The sequence below is a fragment of the Cheilinus undulatus genome, linkage group 16 (assembly GCF_018320785.1).
Source record: "Cheilinus undulatus linkage group 16, ASM1832078v1, whole genome shotgun sequence".
Lineage (NCBI taxonomy): Eukaryota > Metazoa > Chordata > Actinopteri > Labriformes > Labridae > Cheilinus > Cheilinus undulatus.
In genome coordinates, this window is record NC_054880.1 from 2,570,123 (window position 1) to 2,595,468 (window position 25,346).

The following is a 25,346-nucleotide window of genomic DNA, read 5'->3' on the forward strand; positions in this document are numbered from 1 at the left end:
ATCATCTTTGAGTAACACATTTGCTTTATCATCAAGAAACTTGACAGAGAGAGCTGGTTAATACGTGCAATGCAATGCATCTGGAGGTTTAAGAGTCACTCTGGCTGCCCTTCTGTAAATATCAGCTCAAAAATCCTGCACAGACAGAAAACCACTCAACTATTCTTTTCCCTTATAGACAAAGGAAAGAAAGATTAAGTAATTTATTTACTTCATTTTTTTGTGTGTATTTTTTTTTTTTTAAAAAAGGCAATTGTTACAGAACTTACTTTTCAGGCACAATTCAATTTCCACACCTCAATTGTTGTTGAATGAATGATCATTGCTAATCCAGTTTTTTTTTTTTTTTTTTTTTTTTTTGGAATAATGCAGCAAAGAACAATTAAAACAAGTGGTCAGGAGGAGAAGGCTTGGTCCGTATCTTCTTATGTCAGGAAAAAAATGTTTGTTTATATATACCTAAACAGAAATTCATGCTGTAGAAATGGTTTCATACAACATTTATATGCAATTTACAGTTTGTACAGGTTTTACATACTCTGTCCAATATGACCAAATCCTGAGAAAAAAGATTCCATTTGACCCTTGAGAGAAAATGACAACTTCTCCAGGATGTAGATGTCCTGTGCAATATTGATCCATTCTTCGTTTGTGGGTGCTTCTGGTTTTAAACATTTTCTAGTGATAGTTTGTTTGCTTGCTGCCAGAAGTATTGCCATCAGCTTTTTATCTTTTAAAGACCAGTCATTAAATGAAATGCCTCCCAAATACAAAGCTTCACACTTGCAATGTTTTTTTTTTTTTTAAGAAAAATGTTGCTAAACGCTCACATGGTTGCTCCCAGAATGGCTTGATCAGTGGACAACTCTAGAAAATATGATAGTGTTTTACATTGTTTGTCCCACAGAGTCTCCAACAGGTGAGAGCAAGATTCATTTATAAAAAGAAAGCTTAGAAGTTGTCTAATGTTTGATAAAAGCATGTCAATGTGTTAGGGTTAGAGGAATTTTTCTCATCGATCCAAATGCCCTTTCTATTACCCTGTTGTCAGTTGATTTAATATTAACACCCTTGTAGTCGTTTGAAAACAACATCCATTTAGTCTTTGACCAATTCAGGACCAGTTAGGTTTTGCAGAAGGTTTTAAAGGTGGCTAAATGCTAACTGAAGTTTTAGGGTAGCCTAAAGAATAGAATTAGCAAATGTGGAAGGAACAGTGTCATCAGCATAGCGATGGAAATTACACTTGTGTAATGAGGCAGTAATGTCATTGATGTAAAATTAACAGGACATTGCCCATCTTTGCCAGGGTGTACCCAGCCTCTCGCCCAATGACAGCTGGGATAGGCTCCAGCCCACCCCCGACCCGGAATGGAATAAGGGGTATAGAAAATGGATGCCCATCTTTGCATACTGCAGCCTGTCATTTTTAAACCACTTACAGCTATTGCTATGATTAACTAGTTTATTTAGTTGCTTTAAAAGCAGATAATGGTCTATTGTGTCAAAGGTCTTTAAAAAAATCAACAAAAAGTGTGATTTGAAACAACAGTTGGTGGAGTGTTGTTAGTTTCCCTGGAGGTATATTTATCTATTTTCCAAAGTTTGCTTGGTTAAATCCTTCAGATTGAGTTGAGCGGGATGTGAAATAAGCTGGGTATAATTAAGGTTAAAAAAAGAGCAATTTGATATTACTGGATGATGAGGTGAGCCAGTCTAATATTGGATCTCCAAGAATAGTTATTTCATGTTCAATATATGTCATTGATTAAGTTAAGCCAGTATTCAAGGGTGTGTGATGGAGCTCTGGCTGTATGCATAGGGGATGTTTTCAGGCAATCTTTGCATAGTGCCATTTCTTAACAAATTTTAAGACACTTTACAGAAAGAGCAGGTCCTAGACCATACCTATATTATTTACAAAGATCAAACATTAACCCACCACAAGCACAGCACTTAGCAATATTTGGCAAAATTACGGTGGTATTGAAGAAGATGCAAACAATTAAAAGATATCAAAATAAAGACAGGATTTCAGTGATTAAGTGGCTCCTCTAAGCTGTTTAGAAGACACTGATATTGCTCAAATGTGTGATTTTCAAATGCTCTAGCCATGTAAAAATTACATCATGAACACAGCAACTAAATGGTTTCTCTCTTATGTAGGTAGTTTAAGTATGTATTCAGATTTCATTGGAGAGAAAATATTCAGTTCAAACTTATGAGCTCAATTGATTCTCCGCTGCATGGAGAGTCAAATGTTTCTTCAGATTTCCTTGGAGAGAAAATCTTTTACCACAAACTGAACAGCTAAATCGTCTCTCCCCTGTGTGGACGTTCAAATGCTGCTTTAGGTTACTCTGTTGGGAAAATCTTTTACCACAAACTGAGCAGCCAAACGGTTTCTCCCCTGTATGAACATTCAAGTGACTCTTAAGATTTTCCTGGTGGGAAAATCTTTTATGACACACCGAACAACTGAATGCCTTCTCCCCCGTGTGAACAGTCAGGTGTCGCTTCAGATGTCCACGTTGAGAAAACTGTTTATAACAAACTGAACAGCTAAATCGTTTCTCTCCTGTGTGGACAGTCAAGTGTCGCTTCAGATGTCCTTGTTGGGCAAATCTTTTTGGACAAACTGAACAACTAAATGGTTTCTCCCCTGTGTGGACAGTCAAGTGTTCCTTTAGACGTCCTGATTGGGAAAATGTTTTATGACAAAAAGAGCAGCAAAATGGTTTTTCCCCTGTATGTACAGTCAAGTGTTCTTTAAGACATTCATGGCGGGAAAATCTTTTATGACACACTGAACAGCTGAATGGTTTCTCCCCTGTGTGGATAAGAGAATGAGTCTTAAGGGCTCCAGCTTGTGTAAATCTTTTACCACACATTTGGCAAATGTATGGTTTTTCCCCTGTGTGGACTCTCATGTGCACCACCATCTCTGATTTCCCGATAAACGTTTTCTTACAAACTGAGCAGGTGAAGGGTTTTTCTACAGCGTGTCGCCGCATGTGTAATTGTAAATTTGCCTTATGAGGGTATCTTTTACCACAAACCGAGCAACTGAATGGTTTATCCCCTTTTCTGTTTATCTGTTGTTCCTTCTGTTCAACAGTTGGAGCACATTCAGAGGAGCTATCTGATGTGTCTCCAGTGTTACATTTCATATCACTCACAGCTGCGTCTTTGTTTTGCAGAGGGTTTAAATCTTCCTGAGGCTCATCACTCTCCTCCCAATCAGCACTGTCATCAGTCTCAGATCCAGAAAAGTCCAAAGTCTTGTCTGGAGTAACAAGCAATAAACAACCGTCTGGATGCAAGTCTCTGTCTGCTTCTGATCCTCCACAATCGTCTTCATCAGACTTGGTTTTCAAATACTCTTGGTCTCTATTCACCTCACTTAGGTCTTCATCAAGCTGTGAGAACTGAGCTTTCCGTCCACCCTCTTCTTCAATTTTCACAGAGCCAGGAGTGAATGTAGACATGCTGATACCAGCCTCCCGTGCTCCTTGAAGCTGATCTCTCTCCTGACTGATCGACAGTTCCTCCTGTTCCTCTTTAATGTCTGCTGGTTTTGGTGGATCCTCCTGGTTCAGACTGGAGCTCCTCTCCTGCTGCTCACAGAGAATCTCTTCTTCTTTCACCACCAGCTGCTGGACACCTGTGGAGAAAACAAAAGCATACACCTTTCTGAATAATGTAATTTTCTTTTTACAGTAAATAATTTATGACTCTGCCCTCTGCATTGATGTGACGTGTACTACATATTGTAAATGTGTGGATGTTTGGTAGTCATTCAAAGAAAGTTTTTTTTTTCAATCTTTGTGTTTCAGAAAACATAAAGGGCCTGGATGTGGAGCAAAATAAAGCACATATTGTGGACCCAATTCCTTCTATTCTTGCAGAAATCATCTTAATATTTTTTAGGGGTGACCCGGAATAGTTGGCGATTCGACGACTTGATTCGGAGGAGTCTGATTCTACTATGAACCTCATAGTCAAATGTTGTTATGTAACCAAGATTATACAATTCTGATGACATGGGGGTGCCCACGGCTTTAGTCGACAAAAGGCAAAATCTGACAAATCAGATTTGACTATGAAAATCCTTAGTCGAAGACACCTCTAATATTTTAGTGAGGACATCACTGGTTTACAGGTAAACTTGTGCCATATGAAGAAGAAGGAGACAATAGGCTCAGCCTGTGTTGACCTGGTTGTCAACAAGGAGCATAATCTCCTGGCAGAGGGTGGATTTGGCTTGCGTCAATGGGACACCAACTACCCAGAAGTCTTCTACATCCAAAATGCATCAGAAGAAGCAAATGTGGTCCCACAGGGAGGTAATAGTCTTTTTGAAATGGAGAAGCTTTTCTTGTCTTTACAGTAGAGATTTCAATGGCAAGGAAGATCACACAAATTAGTCCAAAACTGTCAAACATGTTTCAGTGAAACCAATGTTTTTCTCCAAACATGCATTTCAAGAGTACAAAGAAAATGCGTGATCAGACTAAAACCCACTGACAAGTCAGGAAAAGTTTGAGGAACACAGCAGGGGAGACAAAGGGAGTCAGGGAAGAGTATACAGGATGTGCTCTCTAAAATTAGAAAAGAATATGGTGGATTAAAAGAGGTTTTATTCAAGAATGCATGGGCTAGCAGACTCCCATTCCTTTTAGTTTTAAAAGCACTTGCCTCCTTTAAAGCCATTAATACATGAAAAAGAAGCATGTCCATCCATGTCAACTTGACCCCTCACTATGTGAGTGTGGACACTGTAGCACACTGCTAATAGGAGACTGTGATGTAACATAACTAAAGAGAAGAAGGAGCAGAAAGTTGTACTTAATACAGATGGTCATTGTCAATACCACTGATAAAAAAAAAAAAAAGTTCTCATGTTCACTAGTTGGCATGTTTAATGTTTGATTTAATAATACATAAATAAAAAAACTCTACTGTACTGTGAAACTAAGATGAGCTTCTGACTTACAAATGATAAAAGGTTTTAAAGAAGGAAACAGAAGTGGAAAAAAACCTGCTGTTACTGAGGCAGAGAGAAAACCAAAAACAGCATTTTACTGAGAGGCCTACATAAGGTTTTTGGCCTATTTTAAACTCTGAAACTACTTAATTCAAATGTAAAAACAGTAAACTGAGTTGTCTTCTACATTAAACTCCTCACTCTTGAACTAATTTCATAAAAACACAACAGATCAAGTCCTGTAGCACTGGCAGTGTTATGATGAAATATGCCAAACAATTTTTTGCAACTTTGCTATCCCACTCCCACCACAAACTGTAGCCTGAATAATATTCACCAGATTGAAGGAAATTAAGTATTTAATGCTTAAAATTTCCAGGTGGAAACCCCCAGACACCCTCTTATAACACTTACCTCACCATGTTTGATATTTCATATTGAATTGCAGTCTCATCCTCAAACTCCAGACTGCCTCTGGCATACGTTGCCCATAAGAACATTTACTAAGCACATACTGTTGGACTGTACAGACTGGGATCCTTTCAGGGCTAATCCCACCAGTCTGGAGAAGTTCAAAGAGGCCGTGATGTTATATATCAGCTTCAGCAGGAACTTCTGTACAACATCAGTCATCTGAGCTACAACAATAAAAGGCCCTGGTTCACAAACTCCGCACATGAAGCTAACGGAAGCTACATCAATATACCAGTTCCTCTCATTTGTTTAAAAATTAACGCATTTCACGAGTGGTTCACATTCATAATCAGACGTATCAAAACATAGTTTAGCACCTGGCATAGGTATCCTAAAAGTTTCTCAGTCCAAAAGATAAAGTTGTACTGTCATCAGGAGCTAGCTGTGGCTAACACCGTGCTGTGTAGACGTTAGCTAAATGCTCAGCTCTCTGAAATGTTCACGGGAAACAAGTTTAGAGAAGAAGAAAGCAAACAAACCTGAAAGATCCTGAAACCCGGACATTTTCCAAACACCCAGGTGTCAAAGAAGACAAGGAAAAGTCCGCTCTGAACACTTCTCTGAGATTACTTTACTCCTAAAGGACGGTAAATAATCCAATGACGCTAAACGCGTTCAGCACAAGAAAACTAAAACACCGCGCCCCGGAAACAAAAACTCTACTTCCGGTAGATATACGCTTCTTCGTATTTTTCTTCTTTTTCACTCAGCAAATAAAGCAATATCAATACCAACTGCAGCTCTCGACTGACGATGCCATTTGTCGGGATAGAAAATAAAATTGAATGATAAAACTGATTGCATTCTCCAGTTCTCTTCCGACACATGATCAGAATTTTTTTTCCTGTATTTTACTGTTTAAGTCCTTAATACATATATTCCAATATATACATATTAGACCGCAAGCCAACATTTCTCTGTTTGTGTCTTTCTAACACCTGACTCTAAATGAATTACTGGAACCGTTTTACTCTTCCAGAAGAATCTTTGATGTAATAACTTTACCAACAACCAGTCTTTCCACAACCCTTCTTAAATGTTGGCTTTTAATTTGTAGCTACAGTTTTTCTGTTTGTTTTTATAATTGGAACAATGACTGCTACTTTCCAACTATTAGGAGGTTTACCTTGTTGCCACCATACGATGTAATTTAAGTATGTTCCTAAATACATTATCACTGAGATGTTTCAGCATTGCATTGTTTATTTTGTATTTTATCTCTTGTTTTTTTATTACTCTTTCATTCCCTAAAGTGTAATTTCTACTATTTTCTTGATCTTTAGTATTTTCCATATAATCTCGATCAGGGATGGAAACTTTGATAGCTTAAAGGGTAACATAAATGTTCTTCTCACTGCCAGGGGGCCACAATTTTAAGAATTGCAGGATTTTCTCAAGTAAAAAATGATAATGACCTATAGTTTAAGAAAAGGAACAAATATATTGCTTTCATCACAATTCATTAAACAAACATTATGGACTTTCACCACCATATTATCGTTTTCTTTATCACTTCCGGCTAATACATCATCATGTTTTAGTTCTGCATAATTCCAATCTTTTGTTTTACCACTTGTCTTTTTAACTACACCACAGACTTAATTTGTTCTTCTACCCTGAGCTTCACAATAGCTCTCCAATAATTCCGTACTTCCCTTATTGATTTTCTATCTTTTGCTCAAATCAAGTTTTCTAAACTTGTTTATAACTATTGTCTTTTTAAATACTTCTGTGTGGGTTCTCATGTATATAATCATACATCCTTTATCTGATTATTTATTTTATTATTTTTTTAATCATACTCAGAGCAGCTAAAGGGCCCCTCTCCTGAGTGAATTCTCATATGTTCTGTTAGACTACTTTTTATTTGGTAAATGTTCACCACACACAAAACAGCTATGTGATTTCTTACCACTTTTATTTGTGTTACTTTTCGTATTTTCCACAAAATCCAAATCTGCATATCAACTCATCAACACAACATGCAGACTTCATTTCAGTCAGTGGTTGTAGCTTGTTCTGATCCTCCAAGGTCCTCTGGTTTTGCCTTTTCTTTCTCCTCTATGTGGGTTTTATTCAGCTCTGATGCCTTACTGCTGATACACTTGTGTCTCCTTAAAGAATTACGCCAAGAGAATCTTCTTTTGCAAACATTGCAGCCTAACAGTTTCTCTCCTCTGTGATGTGCCATGTGAATTTTCAGGTAGGTATTTTCTTTAAATTTTTTTTATCACACTCTGTGCAGCTGAAAAGTTTCTGTCCAGTGTGAACTAACATGTGTTTGGTGAGATGTGCATTTTGGTTACGCCTCTTACCACAGACAGAGCAGACAAAGGGTTTCTCTCCTGTGTGCATTGTCATATGTCTTATCAGATGATTCTTAAGACTGAACTTTTTACCACACTCAGAGCAGGTAAATAACTTTTCTCCAGTGTGAACCACCATATGCTTGCCCATAAGACTTTGATTAATGAATCTTTTACCACATTTAGAACAGGTGCAGGTCTTCTCTCCTGTGTGAATTCTCATGTGTTCCATCATGCTTTCTCTGTGACTAAATCTTTTACCACACTCAGAGCAGTTGAAGTGTTTATCGCTGAAGTGAACTCTCATATGATAATTAAGTTTACTTTTTCTGTTGAATATTTTAGCACACTCAGAACAGCTGAAGGGTTTCTCTCCTGTGTGAATTCTCTTATGGTCTGTAAGAGAACATTTTCTGTTAAATCTTTTACCACATTCAGAGCAGCTGAAGGGTTTCTCTCCTGTGTGAATCATAATATGATCTTTAAGATTACCCTTCTTTTTAAATAGTTTACCACACTTAGAGCATTTATGTGTTTTCTGCTTGCTTTTACTTTCATTTTGGATGTTTTCCAATGAGTTTGAACCTGATTGGTGTTTTTTTGTTTCTCTCCAGTCATCACTGTCATCAGTCTCAGCTTCAGAGGAGTCTTCAGTCTTGACCTTAGTCTCTGGATCAAAGCACCTGGTTGCCCCTGCTTCTCCACACTCTCCTTCATCAGCTCCTGTCTCCATTCTTCCAGTTTGTCTCTGATGAAGCAGTGAGGAGAGAGGTTTCTTTTCATCTTCACCCTTCACAGTGAGGGGAACAAAAGGGAACATGCTGATATCATCCCAGCCTGACCTGTGAAGCTGCTCTCCCTCTTCATTGCTCCACAGTTCCTCTGGTTCCTCTTTGATGGTCACCTCCTGCTGCAGACTGGAGCTCCTTCCCTGCTGCTTAAGGAAAACCTCTTCTTCACTCACCTCCTCTGGAGCAACTAAAATACAGAAGCAAACCTTAAGGAAAATTGATTTCACACTAAAACAAACACGCAACAGTCTTGGAATATTTTAAATTCAAAAAAGCGATTTAAGGAGAATTTATTCAAATAAAGAATTGCTGTCCAGCTCTGATAAAGCTGATGCCTTGCTCTTCTCAAACTCAACGCTGATTGGTTCAGCAATTTTCCACACTGGCACAAACGTATTAGATAATAACTTTGCAGATCGATACACCTGATGACAGGGATGAAACCTGGACAATGCATAACCTTTAAAGCTTACATTACAATACAAATATAATCATTTTTAGGGCATGATCATGATTTTTAATTCAGTTCTTTTTCAGACTGATTATGAGATTATTATGCAAATATTAGTTTTAATTCAACAAAACCCTGTTGTTGAAAGCAAGCATTTTTACGCTGGGACAGTTCCACTATAGTCCAGTTAAATATCATAACAGCGGCTCCGTTTCATTGTGCATACAAAGGTAGAATCAGTGTTAATTTTGGCAGCTATTTCGAATTTTAGTTTTACTCTTTAAATGAAATTCATTTTAGTTTTAGTCACATATTAGTCATTTCTACTCTCTTTCAGTTTTTGTCTAGTTTTAGTTGATGACAACTCAAAACATTTTAGTCTAGTTTTAATCCATAAAAAGTCCTCACATTTTAGTCTTAACTTTTAGTCCTGGCATTTATTTTCTTGGCTAAATGTGGTACCAAATCATGGTAGAGTGTTCTCTGCACCCTGCCAAACCTGGGGTCCCTGCTTTCTACAGGTGAGAGGTAGAATAGATACAGATGCATTGCAATTTTGACAGATTTACCCACAGTGGAGAAATGTCACGGGTTTTGAATGTCCGACAAAAACTAAATTACATTTCAGTCTAGTTTTCGTCATTTTAACAAAAACTAAAACTTCGTTTTTGACAGTTTTAGTCGTCACAGATCTATTTTTGTTAGACTTAGTCTTGTTTTTGTCATGGAAAAAAGGCTGTCGATGAATAGTTGTAGTCGTAGTTGTAGTCGATCAAATTAACACTGGGTAGAATCAGCAAAATTAGCACAAGAAGCTAAACGTGAACGACAGCAGCACCTCAACTTGGTACAAAAAATAATGTATTTCAGAGCGACTTATCACTCATAAAATAAGCTTTAGGGGACACATTGCAAAGATCATACACCAGTCAGCAAAGAGATTGTGTGTTCAGAAAACAAGGTTATGTTATTATCAGGAGCTAGCAGCTACTAACATTGTGATATACAACATTTACAGTAGACACGGTAACAGAGGAAGAAAGGAAACAAACCTGAAAGATCCTGAAACCCGGGCATTTTACAGACATTCAAGAGTCGAAGAAGAAAGAGAAGGGTAAACTTTAAACAGTGTCTGTTAGTTTCTAATAAACACTGGGTCATCCAAACACGTTAACAGAGATCGCCGGGGAAAATCTTCGAGACCCGGAAACAAAGACATCACTTCCGGTACACTAATCTGGCTTTCAAAATAAACGCATTCTCATATGTCCTCAGACATTGAAAGTAACTTGTTACATTTACTCCAATTACTGTAATTGGGTAGCTTTTTTGTATTTGTATTTGTTTTTTTTTGTTTTTTTTTGAACTAGTAATTGTACTTTTGCTTCAATAAATGTTAGGTGAGGTAATGTACTTAATTGCATTTCAAAAAGTATCAAATACTGAGTAAAAAAACAACAACACAAAAAGCCAACTAAGTAGGTCCAAGCTTTAAGTCACCGACATGAAACTGACCAGTAGTTTGGGTTTGATCACAAAATATTTAGTAGTGCATAAGAGCAGAGTGATTCCACATTTCAGCCCAAAATATCTGTTGCATTTTACTTTAGGTTGGGTCTATACCTTTTAATGAGAAACCTGGTTAGAGATTTATATTGCTGTAACTGCACATTAAGTGAAGATCATATTTCCCTGTGCAAGCACCTTGGGAAGCCAAAAGCAGCACCTTAGTACTCATTACTTTGATTAAATTTTGAATTATCTACTTTTTGACTTTTATTTGAGTAGATTTATGGACCAGTTATTCTTCTTAAGCAATTTTTTTTTTACCAAAGTAACTGTACTTTTACTTGCATATGACAGTGGTGTACTTTTTCCACATCTGCATGTCCTGAACTTTGTGTACAGAATTCTAATCAAGATGGCTATTCAAAATTCCACTTAAACTTGTATTTTCTTACCAGGATACGCAACAGAGACAGAGTCTGGTAAGAAATTTCATAAGTTGCAGTGTGTTCCTTTAAAGTATAACATATGTTCTTAACCTGACATGCCAGATAGACTGTGTCACAAATCCAGATCATGGGATGGTAAATGACATGAAACTGGACCGTGTATCAGATATTCAAGGTAAGTTTCTTCAGCCTAATCCAAGAACTTTAAGAAACCCAAATGTTGTTTTGTTATTGTAATGAAATGAACATTCATTTCAAAACAATCAAATGAATCCTCCTACAGCATCAGCTGCATGTTGGTGGATGGAAAATATCTGGATATGAAGTCAAAGGCTAATAAAATGTAAAATTCAGTGGAGAAATGTTTGAGTGTAACACAATTTCCATTTGATGGCACTGCAACCTCTGCATGTACTTTCATTGAATGAAAATTAAAGATAAAATATTCAATAGATGTTTGAAGTCATTAAATAACACAAAACACAGAAAACAGTTTATACCAGGTCTGAGATGTACTTCAAATTAAACCCCTGTCCCAGTCTCTACTGAAAGACCTCCACAAGAGAGAGAAACTGACTGAACTACTGTGAAGACAACATTGTGATCCAAACTCACTTAAATTAATCCTTTTTCCGAACATTTGATCCTGTAAACTTTATTCAAAACAAACATTTTTTTTTTCTTGAAACGGTAATTTTTATCTCCTATACATCTTTTAGATATGTGTTATATGGAAATGTTTTCATTGTAAATATCTGAAACCAGTGCTTCCCAAGTGCCTGCAGCCCCATGGGGGTCCTGGAGGTATTTCAGGCAGGGTGAAAGAGGTTATTAACGATGTAGAAAAACCTTAAACACAATTTTTCTCAACACTTGAAATCATGTTTTATTTGTTTTATTTGATCATGAAATACTTGATTACATCTTTATATTTTTAAAAAGTCCCAGAATTAACAACCCTGTTATTTTCCATTAACCAGTCCAGAATGCTGCTTACATCCATCAGGAACGCACAAAACTTAAAGTAAATGCACTCTGATTATGGTGGTTCTTACTAGAGATTTACAATAGTCCACGATGTCAGTTTCACTTGTTTTCACTCATAATTCATATTCATCTTCAGTGGCATCAGTTTAGCACCACCTGGTTGCTCAACATTTTTACATCTCATATCACCAAATAAAGTTAATTATTTATGTGTTTAAACATTACTGATGTTGTCTGATCTCTTTCCAATCATCATCACTGTCTTTGATCTCAGGTTCAGAAAAGTCGTCAGTCTCCGGTTGTAAATGTCACCCTGGGTCTGAAATCCTAGCTGGTTCTGATCCTCCACAGTCCTCTCCACCAACTCTTCTTTCTGCTTCTCTTTTCTCCTCAGTTTTTGTTTCTGAAGAGGTTCAGAATTCTCACCACAAACACATCTTAGAATTCCTAAGTGATAAAGCCAAGAAAAACTTTGGTCACAAACATTACAGTTAAAGGTCTCCATGCCTCTGTGATATGCCATGTGAAGTGTCACAAAAGGCTTGTTTTCAACAGATTAAGACCAGCTGGAGGATTTTCCACCTGCATGAGTTCTCATATGTTGTGTCAGAGTACGTCTGATCCGAAATCTTTTTTTACACTTAGAGCAACCAAAGGGTTTCTCTCCTGAATGAATTCTCATATGTACTGTCATACTTCCTTTTTGACTAAATTTTCTGTCACACTCAGAGCAACTGAAGGGTTTCTCTCCTGAGTGAATTCTCATGTGAGCAGTCATACTTCCTTTTTGTCTAAATTTTCTATCACACTTAGAACAACTGAAAGGTTTCTCTCCGGTGTGAATTCTCATGTGTGTATCAAGATAAAGTTTATAGTTAAATTGTTTACCACACTCAGAGCAACTGAAGGGTTTCTCTCCGGTGTGAATTCTCATGTGTGCAGTCATACATCCTTTTCGACTAAATTGTTTATTACACTCAGAGCAGCTGAAGGGTTTCTCTCCTGAGTGAATTCTCATATGTGCTGTAAGACTGCTTTTTTTGGTAAATATTTTACCACAATCAGAGCAGTTGTGTGATTTCTCACCACTATTAATTCTGTTTTTCTTAACATTTTCCACAACATTTAAAGCTGCCTCTAAACAAGCCGTGGCTTGTTCTGATCCTCCACAGTCCCCTACTTTTACTACTGTTTGAATCTCTGTTTTCTCCTCTGTGTGGTTTTCACTAAGTTTTGATGCCTCAACGCCAATACACTTGTGTCTACTTAATGAACTAGGCCAAGAGAATCTTCTTTTGCAAATGTTGCAGCTTAAAGGTTTTTCCCCTCTGTGATTTGCCATGTGTATTTTCAAGTACGTCTTTTTCATAAACTTTTTATCACACTCGGAGCAGCTAAAGAGTTTCTCTCCAGAGTGAATCAACATATGTTTGGTTAGAGTTTTATTCTTTTTAAACCTTTTACCACACACAGCGCAGGCAAAGGGCTTCTCTCCTATATGTACTCTCATATGTCTTCTCAGATGATATTTAAATCTAAACATTTCATCACACTCAGAGCAGGTTAAATTTTGTCTGGTGTGAACCCTCATATGTTTGACCACAATATGTTGACGGATAAATCTTTTGCCACACTTAGGACAGCTGTAGGGTTTCTCTCCTGTGTGATTTCTCATGTGATACTTAAGATTTGTTTTATTGATAAATCGTTTACCACACTCAGAGCAACTGAAAGGTTTCTCTCCAGTGTGAAGCATCATATGATCCTTAAGAAGAGGTTTTCTGTTAAATCCTCTACCACACTCAGAGCAGCTGAATCGTCTCTTTCCTGAATGAATTCTCATATGATCCTCAAAAAGGTATTTTCTGGTAAATATTTTACCACACTCTGAACAGCTATGTGTTTTCTTTCCTATTTTTCTTGTCTTTCTTTTGATATTTCCCACTGAGTTTAAAATAGACTTTTGTTCCATAGTCTCCCTCCAATCAGCACTGTCATCAGTCTCAGCTTCAGAAGAGTCTTCAGTCTTGATCACAGTTTCTGGTTGTAAATCCTTATCTGGATCAACATTCCTGGTTGCCTCTGCTCTTACACACTCTTTGTCATCAGCTTCTGTTTCCACCTGTTCAGTTTGTTTTTGACTGTGATGCACAAACTGAGGTTTCTCTTCAACTTCTTCACTTTTCACAGGAACAAGAGTGAACATGCTGGTACCATCCCAACCTGACCCAAGAAGCTCCTCTCCCTCCTGACTGGTCCACAGTTCCTGCGGTTCTTCTTTGATGGTAAACTCCTGGTTCACACTGGAGCTCCTCTCCTGCTGCTCATGGGGAACTGCTTCTTCAGTCACTGAAAGCTGCTGGACCTCTCCAGGAAAAACTAACAAACAGAAGCAACACAGCATCATATCAAATTATTAAAACAAATATTAAAAAAGGAATTGGAATATTTTTTTTCCTGACACAGATTTTTTTCCAAGTATATAACCACTAAGTAAGGAGAACTAGCACAAATACCATGCCTCGATTGTACTTCAACTGTCAAATCAATAAACACTGCTTGTATGCTTCCCTGTTTGTCAAAGAGTGATGCAGAAGTAATCAGCCTGCAGATAACCTGACATGTCAGAACTCAAAACTTTGTGAATTTTGGCATACAGACTTTAACTATGAAAATTTCTTTGGCTCACACACAAAGCTCAACAGGTGCAGCCATGGTGAAGCTTCAAATTTGCATCATTTTCAGGAGACATGAACTTGTTCATAACTCGGTCATACATGGTCCAATCTCATAAAAAAATTGTCATCAACAATAAGACCGAGGTACATTTTCCTCACTCTCAAACTTCCTCATTTAGTGAGAGAAATTATCTTTTACTTGTCTGTTAACATTTTAAGTCTGACTTCAGAGCACGACAGGTAACCTTCTGTGTCAGCCAAAGGGTTTTTGGTAACACTTTATTTGAAGTTTTATTCATAAGACTGACATTATGCTGTCATAGTCATGATATGACACCTGTCACGAACATGAATAGGGCTTCATGAATGTTGCCATTAAGTGCCATTAAGTGTCATTCACTAAATTATGACACCTTTACCGCAAAGTTGACATTTTTTCGGAAGGCATAATCATAATCATAATAACTTGACTTTTGCGGTAAAGGTGTCATAATTTAGCAAATGACACTTAATGACACTTAATGGCAACATTCATGAAGCTCTATTCATGTTAATAACAGGTGTCATGTCATGATTATGACAGCATAATATCAGTCTTACGTATAAAACTTCAAATAAAGTGTTACTGGGTTTTTATATAGATCCAAAATTTGTGTCACTTTATGGAAAATTGTTTTCACGTTGTGGGTAAGGGAGTGACTGTGAGGAATTTGATTGATGGATAATATTGGGCTCTAAGTTTGTTTATTTTCTTCCTTGGAGTGGGGATTATTGCTCAAAGACATGTGCTTTGCCTTGTAGTGATGTTAGAACCAAATTAATCATGGTGACAGCAGTAGTGTCATTTATGATGATCTCTACCACAAAGTCAAGGAAAGCTATGCCGTTTAAAATAGTCTACCTTTTCAAAGCATTAAAAGTTTCAGGTTTTTTACATTAGAAGTATGGAATGGGATAAGAAAAAAATGTTTGAGACACTACTATATTTTCATTTCAGAGAAAAAAGCAGGATTTTGAGATTAAAGTAGATTAAATTGAAGACTAATCTAAAAGTACATTATTGTGGAGTCTATGACATACTGATGGTTAAAGATTAAGAGAAGGAAACACAGGGCAAAAAAAGCTGCTGTTACTGAGGCAGAGAGTGAAAAAAAAACAGTTTACTCTTGGATTTGACATGTTTTGCTGTTTTGTGTTTGAATATGCATCTATTTTATCAAAGTATCAACACCAAGTGATGTAAATAAAAGAGATTGTGTTGCAACATAAACAATTATTTACATTCTAATACAGAAAATGAATTATAACATATTTACATAACTGTTTGATTCAACACTTAAAACATTAAACAGAGTTACAATAAACAGCTGTTTTCAAAATGAACATGTGGCAAGAAAGAACAAATCTAGCAATGATGTAGATTCCTTGATTTATTGAAAATCATTCATTAAACCATTATGCTCTACACCTATTGCAAAATAGTGCCTACATATTCTCCAGACTACTGGGAATAAATTGTTGGGTGTTTCGAGTTTTCAGGAGTAAGCCCTCAGAGCCCTTCTTACTAAATGTGCCTCACTACGTTTAAAAATACCCATTGAATTGTGGTCTCATTCTGAAACCACCATGCTGCCTTTGACATACTTAAGCAACCTGAAAAATCTACCAAACAACTGAGTGGAAAAAATCACATTCACTGCTTCACATGTGTCACTGTTTATTATTAACTGGACTGAATCATATCACAAGTTTGACATGGTGATTCACTGACTATGTTGGAGGATATTTTCTTGTAGATCCCAGTTCTAGAGACATGTTTATGTTTAGATTTGTATCATTTAAGAGCTGATAGTCTGAACAAGCTCAGGAGGCCGTTATGTTAGTACCAGCTTCAGTGAGGACTGCTGAACAGCATCTCACACCTCAGTAGTTCCAGCAATGAAAGGCCCTGGTTCAAAGCCAAACCACCACAAGAGGCTAACTGGAGCTACGATGATGAGACAAGCACCTCACATTTTGATGCAAAAATGCATTTTCACTGCTATCTATCACTTAAAAAGGTAAATTTAAAAAGACATGTTGTAAACATGAGAGATTAGTCAGCAAGGGGTTCTGGATCCAGAAAACAGATTTTTCAGGCGCTAGCTGCAGCTAACACGGTGCTGTGTGGATTTGAACGTTAGCTACAGCTGAAGCTACATGAAACACTTAAAAAAAGTTTATAGAGGAAGAAAGAAAACACACCTGAAAGATCCCGATCCCCGGACATTTTACAAACACCCAAGAGTGAAAGCAGAAAGAGAAAAGTGAACCCTAAACTCTGCTTAGGGACTACTCCTCTGCAGAAGAACGCTGGATAGTCCTATCTCGCTAACAGTATTCGGCCCGGAAACAAAAAAATAACTCCCTTTCTACTCATCCGGCCTTCAGAATAAAATGAAGTCCCTGCGATTTGTTGAGATGTGTTAATATGAGTATATGTTATACTGGTGAAGAGTAAATGAAGATGGCACACAGCAAAAAATTTAGGTTCGCCTAAAAAAATAAAACATTTTCAAGATGAATATCCCTTTGAAAATGATGCAGCTGCAGCTCTAAACCTTTATCAGACCACAGTACAACATATGAGTACAGAGTTTGATATGTCGTTATTCATTTAGTTGTTGTGTTTAGGGCATATAAAAAAGGTTTATGTAGTCTTGTAGCCCAGGTTCTGCTGTTCAATTTGATGTGCAACATCACTATATTCTTTCGTGATTAGGACATTATTTCACACTGTGTTTGCCAATAACTCTCAGTCCCCCAATTGGGGGACCCCAGGGTTCACAAAGTTAAATAATAGGGCAGATACATGTAACAAATTTCCACCATCAGGGTGGTGGGGTACCGAAATGAAGCATCCTTATCTGTGTTGTAATCTCGTCCTATAGGTATTGGATGTGTTGGTACCAGTTCTATGTTGGTATTGGATTTCAAAACTCATCCCTAGAAGAGATAAAATAAGATATACTTTGATGAGAGAAAACTCCTGTTGGATGTGAAGCTCTTGATTTGTGAAGTGAGACACTGTAAGGGTGGCCTTCACTTGATTCACTACAGAGAAAGATGAAGAAGATTATGGAAGTAAACTAAGTCTTGTTGGTTACAGCAGTTTTCTACATTTGTTGGTCTTTATCAGATAAGATCAAACTGATTTCAAATGCTTCACATCCCTCTCTAAGATCAGTAACCATGGCAGAAGACAGCAATCAATACTTCACTGTTTCAGTCAAGTTTTAGTAGGTAATAATGTCAGAAGTGGCATCATGCACCCAAAAAGGTTAACATTTTTACTTAACCTAATACACCAAATGGATTGTTTTGCACATCCATGTCATGGGTTTGAGTAATGACTTCCAAAACAGAGTCCAAAATTTAAAGTCTTTTTTTAATTTTCATGTATAACTGTTCACATTTATCTTCAGTGTCATCAATTTATTACCAAACCATGAGTGGTTGCTCAACATTATTACATCTCATATCACCAAGGGAAATTCACAATTTTTGAGTGTTTAAACATCACTGTTTAATCATAATCACAGTCTTTGATCTCAGGTTCAGAAAAGTCTTCAACCTTGACGTCAGTCTCCAGTTGTACATGACTCTATGGATCCATGTTCCTGGCTGCTTCTGATTCTCCAACAGTCCTCACTACCAGCTCCAGTTCCTGTCTCTCTTTTCTCCTCTGTTTGTTTTTGAGAAGGCTCTGAAGCCTGATCAATAGCACATCAGTGAATTCTGAACTGATAAAGCCAAACTAACCTGTGTTCATAAACATTATGGTTAAAGGTTTCTTGAGCCTGTGATGTGTCATGTCAAGTATCCAATTACACTTGAGTTTACCAGCTTAAGACCGGCTGCAGGATTTCTTTCCTTCATGTGTTCTCATATGTTGTTTCAGATTACCTTTGAGGCGAAATCTTTTACCACACTCAGAGCAGCTGAGTGGTTTCTCTCCTGTGTGAATCCCCATGTGTACAGACATACCCGCTTTTTGACTAAATTTTCTGTCACACTCAGAGCAGCTGAAGGGCTTCTCTCCCGAGTGAGTTCTCATGTGTATATTCACACTTGCTTTTGCTCTAAATTTTTTACCACACTCAGAGCAGCTGAAGGGTTTCTCTCCTGAGTGAATCCTCATATGTGCTGTAAGACTGCTTTTTTTGGTAAATATTCTACCACAGTCAGAGCACTTGTGTGATTTCTTACAACCATTACTTCTGACATTTTCAGTGTTTTCCACAAAATTTAAAGCTGCCTGCTGTTTGCATGTCTCCGTTAAACCATCACCACAATGTGCAGGCCTCACTTCAATCAATGGTTGTACACTTCTGTTTGAATCTGAGACTGTAGCTTGTTCTGGTCCTCCACAATCCTCTACTTTTACCACTATTGTTGTCTCTCTTTTCTTCTCTGCATGGTTTGCATTACGCTTTGATGCCTTTTTGCTAATACATTTGTGTCTTCGTAACGAACCCGGCCAAGAGAATCTTTTTTTGCAAACACTGCAGACTGATGGTTTCTCCCCTCTGTGATGTGCCATGTGAATTTTCAGATACATCTTCTTCGTAAATTTTTTATCACACTTAGAGCAGCTGAACAGTTTTCGGCCTGAGTGAATCAACATATGCTTGATTAACATCTTATTTTGTTTAAACCTTTTACCACACACAGAGCAGGCAAATACATTCTTTTCTGTGTGAATTTTCATATGTCTTATCAGATGACTTTTCCAGTGGAATATTTCACCACACTCAGAGCATGTTAACTTTAACTTTTCTCTGGAGTGAACCCTCATGTGGTTAACCATGTAACTTTGACGGATAAATTTTTTGCCACATTTAGGACAGCTGAAGGGTTTGTCTCCTGTATGATTTTTCATATGATACTTAAGACTATTTTTACAGATAAATTGTTTACCACACTCAGAGCAGCTGAAGGGTTTCTCCCCTGTGTGAAGTGTCATATGATCCTCAAGATTATACTTCCTTTTAAATCTTTTGCCACATTCAGAGCAACTGAAGGGTTTCTCTCCTGTGTGTACTATCATATGATACTTAAGATTATATTTTCTGTTAAATCTTTTACCACACTGAGAGCAGCTGAAGGGTTTCTCTCCTGTGTGAATTTTCATGTGAGCCTTCATATGATCTTTTCTGTTAAATATTTTACCACAAACAGAGCAACCATGTGTTTCCTTATCTGGTTTTCTTGTCTTTCTTTTGATGTTTCCCACTGAGTTTAAACCTGACTTTTGTTTTGTCGTCTCCCTCCAATCAGCACTGTCATCAGTCTCAGCTTCAGAAGAGTCTTCAGTCTTGATCTCAGTTTCTGGTCGTAAATCCCTCTCTGGACCAAAATTCCTGCTTGCCTCTGCTCTTACACCCTCTTTGTCATCAGCTCCTGTTTCCATCCCTTCAGCTTGTTTTTGATGGAGCTGTGAGAAAAGAGGTTTCTCTTCATTTTCACTCTTCAAAGGGTTGGGAATAATGGCAGTCCAACTTGACCCGTGAAGCTGCCCTTCCTCCTGAATGCACCACAGTTCCTGAAGTTCCTCTTTGATGGTAATCTCCTGGCTCAGACTGGAGCTCCTCTCCTGATGCTCACACGGGAAATCTTCACTCACTGAAAGTTGCTGGACCACCTCAGAAGAAACTAAAGTACAGAGGTAACACATTAAGGAAAGCTGATTTCATGATAGAACAAACATTAAGAACGATGATTTGTAAGCTTTATCATTTGTCAAATAGCGACACAGAAGCAATGGGATGGCAGAAAGGTTGTAAGCTTTTGGTCTAAATCTAAATAAAGTCATAACTACCAACAATAAAAGTGAGAAGCTAGTGTTGTATAAGCTATAAATACTACTGATATGATTATATGAGATTATTATCAAATGTTTAGCTAGGAGAACTTGTCCTCTAGCAGAACCAGGACTATAGAGTTAAAAGCAGAGCTGAAATCCACAAATGCTCTATCAAAAACAGGGGCCCTTGTACCAGGGATCTAATGAGGTAGCGATGCAGAAGAGTAGATCAGACTTTACTAGTTTGAATCTTTTGCTAGCTACCTTGTAGCGCCACATTATGTAATAACCCTAACCATAGGACTTCAGGGCTCTAGACTAAACATCTAACCTTAACCCTAGGACTTAAGGTGGGCTCCAGGGTATACCCTACTACCTTGCCCTAACCCTTACTGCTTAGTGGCTTACAAAATGCGGCGTTATTACATAATGAATTGAAAATGTATTACATTATTACATAATGCAGCATTATTACATAATGTGGTGCTACATGCCTCTAATAAAGTAGTATTTGTTGTTTTAACTCCATGATGAATGGCTGCCTCCTTTCATAAAAGACGTGTCTGGAGTATTAACCAAGGAGATTATGTCAGCAGCTGATAAATCCAGTGCACTGACTTCTCTTGTCAGCTGTTCAACTGGAGAGAAAATTGTGATTAAGTTTTCAAACTGACTGCTGTGCAGTTGAAGTTGCAGGAAGATTGTACTCCACAGCACATGTGGCAAGTGTTTATTCTTCTTCCAAGAGGCTTTGCATCATCTAAACCACTCTATTCCACCAGGTCAAGATGTCCTGCTGATGTCTTTCTGGCTTCACGTCTGACAGCCCCAGCATAAACTGCAGGTGTGGGTAGGCAAGGGAAGAATGCCTAAAGTGTCTGATTTTTCAGCCAGTTGCAAAAACAACCACCAATGCCTGGCCATGCAAACTCAGCTGATCTGAAAAGCAAGCTGGAGAGTATGCCCACTATGCAGCAAAAACTTCTCAGACTGCTGCCTATCATCGCTTTTGACATATTTTTAGCTTTTTCTCTCACAACAGCATGCACCTCAGATTTATTTGTGTTTTCAAGTTTGACACACATCGGCAACCGTCATTGGTCCATGTAATCTTTTCGTGCTGATGAATGTTCACAGGGAACCATCTACCAATGTGGATATTCCACCGGTGCATCAGTGGATCACACTGAAGGGGCCTTGATCAAAAGTCTGAGAGTAAAAGTCTGACCCTACCTTGTTTTTGTCTTGGTGTTAACTTACAGTTTAGACTTAAAATGGCTATATTGCCTTTATTGAAAGTTAACAGTCAGTTAAACGCTGTTTTTTGTCCATTGTGAGGTAAATTTGCCAAATTTATCAGCCACAGTGGCCTATGGATCATTTAAAGCATGGGGTGTCAAACTCAAGGCTAAGGGGACAAATCCGACCCATGGTACAGCTATATACGGCTTGCAAGATCAAATCATATTTTAATTATAACTGGCCCACCAGTATGAGGTCTGCAGATTTTCTCCTGTATAAAAATGTAAACTTAACCTTGATCGTTTAAAATATCCTTGTTAAATCATGAAAATTTGAAAAATGAATAGTAAAATAATTAGATAAAAAGTCAGACATGTGGGTAAAGAAATTAATTCGTGTTTACATTTCTTATTTTCAATTTTACATCTCACAATTATGGCTTAAACATATTGCTTTTTGTGTCCTATTTTGACCTTTAAAACTCGTGATTTTTAATTTTACTTCACATTTTGACCTTTCCAACTCCTAATTTTGACTTTAAATTTCACATTTTGACATTTAACACTCACAAATTACAATTTTATCTCATATTTTAATCTTTTAAACTCAAGATTTTGAATTTCATCTCACTATTTTGACCTTTTAAACTCATGATTTGTACTATTCCCTCATATTTTGACCTGTAAAGGTCATGATTTCTAATTTTATCTCAAATTATGACCTTTAAAACACATGATTTTGCCCTTATATCTCATATATTTGCTTTTTAAAATTTTGTGTTTTGAATTTTTAAATTAAAAGTTTATTTTTTAATCTTAGATTGTAAGCCCTTAAACTTTTCATTTTTTAAAATCTCAACATCATTTATCATCATTCCCCCCATTATTTGTTACTGGTGAAAATGAGGTTGACAGTTAATGGTTAAATGTTGACCCTGATCAGCTCTCAGGTTAGACCCAAATTAAGAATCCGGACCCCGCTGTGACTGAGTTTGACACCCCTGATTTAAATGCATCTTAACTGAGATTTGAGCCAGAAAACGGACATTGTCTCTCTGTCACAGAGCCAGGCAGCAGTGTTCTGTTCATAAGGTCAAGGGGCAGGATATTGTGAGCGAGTTTTCCTCCATTCAGATGGTAAAATTTTTTTTTAAATCTGAGAGGATCGTATTTCTCCTGAGTGGGCGTGGCTCCAGATCATTCAACAGACACGCCCACACCATCCTGGAGCAGATTTTACAGTCTCATTTGTCATGATTTTAAAGCTTAATTTTATAAACTTAGAGGTGTTTTATTTGACTCAAATTTTGATTGGGGGTTCATAACACAGTGATCTGTCATACAACGAGCCTAAATACAGATTTATTTTCTCTTTACCAGGTCTTTAAGTTGATCTTGTTAAATTTTAATCAATGAGCCCTGATCTACATGTTTGGACTGGACAGACTCGGATTCTTTCAGGACTGATACCAACAGTCTGGACAGTTTAAAGAGGGTGTGATGTTATGTATTAGCTTCACTGAGAACTGCTGCTGCTCATTATGACACATCTGGGTTAGTTACAATAATAAAGGGCCCCGCTTCACAACCAAACACAGGCACGCGAATGCAAACCACCCATATAAATTAGTTTTAGAAGACATATTCTAAACATTACACAGTAGACATCCAAGGCTTTTTTAACCACAAATATAGTCTTTTTTTTTTTTTATCAGGGGCTAGCTGTGGCTTAAAGTGTGCTGTGTGCATGTGAACGTTAGCTAAAGGCTCAGCTCTCTGAAACACTGACGGGAAGCGAAGAAGAAAGAAAACAAACCTGAAAGATCCTGAAACTCGGACATCTTACAGACATCCAGGAGTCAAAGGGGAAGAGAAAATCGACTCTGGACTTGGATTACTCTGCTCCAGAAGGACGTGGATCATCCAAAAACGCTAATTGCCCTTAGCAGGAAACAGCCTTCGAGACCCGGAAACAAACACGACGCTTCCTGTACACTCATCAGGCTATCACAATAAAACTGAGCATCATGCCCTCTGCCCAGACTACACCTTTAAATTTAAAACTGAGATGGTCTACTTCAAATTTCACCAACATGCTTTTTCTCATCAGGATACGCAGTCAAGTCAGACTCAGATAGATGGTTCTCAGGGGACTAAAATCGATGTAATCCCTCAGCTTATGAATCAAAGTGAGAAAACTCCTGTTGGGTGTGAAGCTCTTAATTTGTGGAGTGGGTCAGCACTTTCAGACACAATACAGAGAGAGATAAATACAATTTATGGAGGAGCCTGGCCAGGCTGTAGTAAGGCTAGTTAGTTCAGAAAAATACAGGAACTTCTGTGATATTTTTCAGTCCCTTGAGACTGATGTGTTGCTTTCCTACTCCATTAAAATTAGCATTACATTTTAACTTAACTATATTTAAACAATTCTGGACATTCCTTTCACATTATTTAAACCAAACCCCTACAACAGCATGTTTAGCAAATGTAACGGTGGTAATTTGAGGTACCTTTAAGACATAGAAAGAGTCTAGAATTTTAATAATAGAGGGAAAAAACATTTGAATAAAGTCAACAAGTAAATGTTGGAAAATGGAAAATTGCTTTCACTGAATTACAATTACAGTTTAAATATTCATCAGATGTTTGAGGCTGTTAAATAACACAGGATACTTTTTATATCAGGTCTGAGATGTACTCCAAATTAAAACCCTGTCTGTTTGTCCACTTAAAGACCTCCACAGAGACAGAAGCTGACTGAGCTGTTGTGAAGATTAAACTCTGTTAACTTTCCTGTAAAATCTGGTCTAAAAAAACTACTTTCAAAAAGATCATTTTTATTTCTTACACCTCTTTTAGGATTTGTAATTGATAAATTCTTATTGTAAATATCTGAAAAAAGATTTTAAAAATTTGTTGGTCAGAGTGTCTAAAGGCAGTGCTTCCCAAAGTGTGGTCTGTAGGGCCACACTGCCCCTGCTGGGCCCTGTGAGCTGCAAGACGTTATTTACAATAAATAAAAACCTTAAACACAGTTTTCAAATCAAAATCATGTTTTATTTTATCATACAATATTTGATCACATGTTAAAATTTTTAAGAAGTCCCAGAAGTAACAAAACACAGATAGAGGACCTTACATGTCACTTTATAATTTAGTTGGTCATTTCATATAACCTTTAATGTGAAATCTTTTTCTACACTTAGAGCAGCTAGATCAGTGATACTCAACGTGTGGCTCATTTGTAATGATTTGTGGCTCTTATATGTCTTAATTTGAAATATTATTCCCCAGAAAACCTTAAATAGGAAGATTTTACCTCAAAAATTATCCATTGCAAGTACCATTAATCAGTTTGTTACCCACACTTACACAGTAGGCTTTAATTGTCAAACTTAATTGTCAACCTCTGTTTTTGTCTGCATATTTGTATTGCCCTTATTTGCATTTTTTGCAATTTTAATTCCATTTTCTACTGCTTTTAGCCCATTTTTGACACTTTTCTCCAGCTTTTTTCACATTTTTTTCCACACTTTTTGCCCATTCAAGCTGCCTTTTGTAATTGAATGTCACTAATTTCTCATCTGGCCACTCTTTGATGCTTTTTGCTGGTATTTCCCACCTTTTT

The 25,346-nt window shown here is 37.3% G+C and overlaps 3 protein-coding genes and 1 gene segment (V, D, J or C); 1 reads left to right on the forward strand and 3 right to left on the reverse strand.

The window, feature by feature from the left end:
- The window catches only part of LOC121523649, an 820,099-nt gene that overhangs the window by 155,831 nt on the left and 638,922 nt on the right, over positions 1 to 25,346 (forward strand). The window contains 1 exon segment of the V gene segment in view: positions 8,412 to 8,420. Coding sequence covers positions 8,412 to 8,420 — 9 coding nt within the window.
- The window catches only part of LOC121523651 (immunoglobulin kappa light chain-like), an 813,481-nt gene that overhangs the window by 154,075 nt on the left and 634,060 nt on the right, over positions 1 to 25,346 (reverse strand). The gene's annotated exons all lie outside the window — the stretch shown is intronic.
- On the reverse strand, positions 145 to 6,077 carry LOC121523584 (zinc finger protein OZF-like). Its single transcript, XM_041808519.1, has 2 exons — positions 5,941 to 6,077; positions 145 to 3,664 (listed from the first exon to the last, which is right to left on the reverse strand). The coding sequence occupies exons 1-2, from the start codon at positions 5,963 to 5,965 to the stop codon at positions 2,220 to 2,222; spliced, it is 1,470 nt and encodes a 489-aa protein (XP_041664453.1). The 5' UTR covers positions 5,966 to 6,077; the 3' UTR covers positions 145 to 2,219.
- On the reverse strand, positions 18,058 to 23,641 carry LOC121523548 (gastrula zinc finger protein XlCGF57.1-like). The gene is made up of 2 exons (XM_041808472.1): positions 23,532 to 23,641; positions 18,058 to 20,323 (listed from the first exon to the last, which is right to left on the reverse strand). The coding sequence occupies exons 1-2, from the start codon at positions 23,554 to 23,556 to the stop codon at positions 18,516 to 18,518; spliced, it is 1,833 nt and encodes a 610-aa protein (XP_041664406.1). The 5' UTR covers positions 23,557 to 23,641; the 3' UTR covers positions 18,058 to 18,515.